Source organism: Aplysia californica, unplaced genomic scaffold, assembly GCF_000002075.1.
Source record: "Aplysia californica isolate F4 #8 unplaced genomic scaffold, AplCal3.0 scaffold00381, whole genome shotgun sequence".
Taxonomy (NCBI): domain Eukaryota; kingdom Metazoa; phylum Mollusca; class Gastropoda; order Aplysiida; family Aplysiidae; genus Aplysia; species Aplysia californica.
The window spans coordinates 40,589-44,516 of record NW_004797651.1 but is presented as its reverse complement, the minus strand read 5'-3'; the positions used below and the strand labels follow the sequence as shown (position 1 = coordinate 44,516).

Sequence of the window (3,928 nt, the reverse complement as noted above, 5' to 3'; positions counted from 1 at the left end):
GTATTTGTGTGTGTGTGTGTGTGTGTGTGCATGTGTGTGTGTGGGTGTGTGTGTGTGGGTGTATTTGTGTGTGTGTGTGCTAGTGTGTGTGCATGTGTGTGTGTGTGTGTGTGTGCATGCATGCATGCGTGTCTGTGAGTGTATATGCATTGGTATTTAAAATATTGGTTGTCACTAAAACAGTGTCTATATTCTTTATCAAGTCACTTTATTACTGATAGGTTCATCTAGATTTAAATGTTTTAAACCTTTGTGAAGAGTGTCCACATTTTTGTGTTCTCTGCGAGGGCCGTCTATGTACATTTTGTCAGCTTTACTTCTCCTTTCATATCGAATTTTAATGAGAGTAATATATGTGAGCTGTGCTGACAAAATGAGTTACTTGTCGCAATCCACAAATGAAGATATTGGCAAAAAAATCAACACTAGGGTCAAATTTGTAGATTTTCTATTGATGCTATATTCTTTAAGTGTAATAATATGCCTGTTATTACTTCATACTTATGTATTTTTTTAAAAACTTATAAGCGTGATGTATCTATTTCCATATGGCTCGAATCCAAGAAGTAACTCATTTTGTCAGCACGTTTCACATATATGATTTAAATTTTAAATGTATACCTGCATGGGTTTTTACGGTCCTATACAGCCAAGGAAAATTTCCCTCTGGGATAATAAAGTACTATCTTATCTGATCTTATCTTTTCTTATTTATAACCTCTTTGGCTCCCCCTCACAGGGAAGAACTAGGTCACCAAGTCCACTAACTCGGTCCGGCCGCAGCTACATGGCTCAGAGAAGGTCAAGGTCGTCCGAGGGGTTGAGCAGTCCAGAATTTTCAGAGCGAGAGTGTGAGTGTTTTTACTGTATGACGTTTCACAAACCTATGATCATGTTTTAGACAATGTGAACTTTGACGTCTAAAGTGCCAGACGAATGTGGACAAATGAGTTGATATTGTGCGTTAAATAAAAAAGACATGAATATCGTGCCGTTTTATTAGGCCGAACTCAATTAATTTGAAAACAGCGAAAAACCGACAGAGAATAAAATCTTCTCTTTTTTTATTCTTTTATTTGAGCAACTGGGGGAAAAAATCCAAGATGTTTTAATTTTTCTGTTTTGAGCAACCCGAAGAAAATAAAATCCCAGGTTTTATTCTTCTTGTATTGGAACAATCTCTTTAAAGTGAAAACCCGGCTAAACAGAAGAAATTCTGGCCATCCTGTACATTTCAGTTGAAGCAGACTCAACTGTAATTTAGTGTAATAATGTTACAAAGTATGAAGGGGTGTGTTTGCCTCTTTGTGTGTGTGTGTTTTGTGTTGGTGTGTCATCATACTTGTCTTTGTGCGGCAGGACTCTTCTCTTTTCTTTCTGCCAGTCGGAAGTTTTTGACCGATTGGCCAGGCTGGTGGACCTGTCTGAACACACTGGACTTTGCTCAATGAATTAAATTTGTTAAAATTTATGTATTTATTTATTTAGTTAGTTAATTATTTATTTAGTTAATTATTTAGTTATTTATTCATTGGACCAGGCTGGTGGACCTGTCTGAACACACTGGACTTTGCTCAATGAATTAAATTTGTTAAAATTTATGTATTTATTTAGTTAGTTAGTTAATTATTTATTTTGTTGTTTTTTTGTTGTTTTTTTTTAAATTATTTATTTAGGTAGTTATTTAGTTATTTATTCACCTATTCATTTATTTATTAATTCGTTTACAGTATAACACGGATATCTCGAATTTGCAGGACCGACCTTGGTAGTTACAGGTATCTGTAGTTTGAGGGATATCTTACAAAGATAAAGAAGGGGAAAAAAACAGGACCGCAGACACAATTCAATGGATGCGTAATTTTGAGTCTGTGTTCGACCTATCCATGTTATATTGTAACTTTTTATCCATTTATTTATTCTTTTTTTTTTGCTGTGGGGGCAAAGGAGGGGGGGGGGGGAGGAATTAAATTGAATGGAACTGAATTAATAATATCTTTAATAGGCTTGCAGTTTGTTTTTATTGCAGTTTTGAATGACAATTGAAACATGTAGAAGAAGTCAGTCGGCCTATCTTTACTAACCCCTTACTCCGCTGTGGTTTTTTTTTCAGTTCTGTAGCAGCTGTCCCCCGTCATGACGGTCAAGATCATCCTCCTCATGATTTGACGAACGCTTGACCTTCTGACGACCTTCCACAAACAGCTGGTCATCCCACAGCCCGGACCATCTTCCATTTCTCAGACATTCAGGGATCATCTCACTTATCATCGCGACAAGTTTTCAACAACCCAAAATGAAACGCTAGTTGAGGAGAATAATATTTAAGTTTAAATGAAAAAAATAATAAAATGCTTATTAGGCGAGACTGAAAGTTTTGGTCAAAATATTCCTGATCAATTTTAGAGAAATTTGGAAAAGAAGTAAATATTTCTGGATAGGCCTACTGTTCTATGAAATTTGGAGCAGGTTTTCCCAGTTCTGGAATGAGGAGGATTGCTTTTCTTCATCAATGACAGCAAAAGGAATAAAAAGACGGGCAACGTCAGTACTGCCTTTTTCTCTGTATTTTTACAGCGAGAAAGTACTGTCCTCGATTCACGCCTTGTTCGTGTTGTAATGTCACAAACTTGTCGACAGCCGACTTAGAGATACACATGAGACTTCGCTTCAATCCACCTCACTGCCAGAGCTTTCTCGTGGGGAAAAAGGTCATTATAATCATAAATAGCCATAATTCCTCACTCATGTTTCATTTTTGGAGATGTTGCAAAGAATTGTAAAGGAATAGATCAATAATATATTTGAATAATTGTCCGAGTCTATCCAAAAGTGCCCTAAAACTCTTATTTTTTCTCATAAGCATCACACTTGCAATACATGGAGGAGAATATACAAGGCAGGCTGACAAAGTGAAATATTTCTTGAATTTTTTCCTGATGGAAATAGATACTTCAAATTTATAGGGTGAGTTTAGACATTCGTCTTGTTAAGCTTGAAGGGAATAGCATTGGTTTAGAATTGATCAATTATGACCTTTGCGTTGATTTTCAGCCGATATGTCCATTCATGGATTGCGAGAAATAACTCATTTTGTCAGCACGCCTCAAATATTTCTGTTGATATCTTAGTTCCATAAATCGTAAACTCTGGTTGACCTTTCTGATTTGTGAGAAAGTGTGTAGGACGACGACATATGGAGATATCTCTGTGGCTGATGAAAAAATCTTTTTCATTTCTCGGGGGGGAGAAGAATTTTTGCAACCGTCTTGAAATTTGCTACGTTGTTATATTTATAATAATGACCTTGAGAATGAAAAGAAGATGACCTTGCGTCAGGAATGCAGGCAACTGGTCTTATGTTCTGCTTTCAGACTCAAAATGAAATGTAAGTTAATCACAAAGTTTAAATGTACGAGGCAGTAAATGTGAGGCAGTGTGGTTGAATCAGGCTCACATCAAAATAATCAAAGTGAAGAAACTAGCATTTTTGCAAGTTTGTGAATTTTTATCAATTTTTTGTTTTTTTGCTCAACACCTTTCATGCCCATTACAGAACTCATTTGTGTGTGGATTCTTCTGAAAAACGTTGATTAAAGGCACAGAGAATGTAAATTTTCAGTTACCACGGAGTCTTAAGCTAAGGAAATAACTAATCTTTGGCGGACATTTTCTCACTAATTTTACCTCTGAAAACAAGTGACCCCCACCTCCTTCATTCACAAATATCTCGACTTGTATTCAAGATAAATGGATATTTTTTTCATCCAAATTAAGACAAGTGAACAAGCTTTAAGATGATACCAATAACTCTACATGCCCAAAAATTGACGAGAGCCTGATTCCACCACACTGCTGAACAAATGTACGTGAAGTAAAAGCTAGGCGAGATTGATAATTCAGGTCAAAATACTCCTGTACATTTTGG

At 36.1% G+C, this 3,928-nt stretch overlaps 1 protein-coding gene across 1 annotated transcript in view; it reads left to right on the top strand.

Moving 5' to 3' along the window:
- The window catches only part of LOC101847124 (myosin heavy chain), a gene marked incomplete in the record, with an annotated part of 23,467 nt that extends 19,987 nt beyond the window's left edge, over positions 1 to 3,480 (top strand). Inside the window, 2 exon segments of the mRNA XM_035971121.1 lie at positions 740 to 851; positions 2,114 to 3,480. Coding sequence (XP_035827014.1) covers positions 740 to 851; positions 2,114 to 2,121 — 120 coding nt within the window.
- Between the last annotated feature and the right edge of the window lie 448 nt (positions 3,481 to 3,928).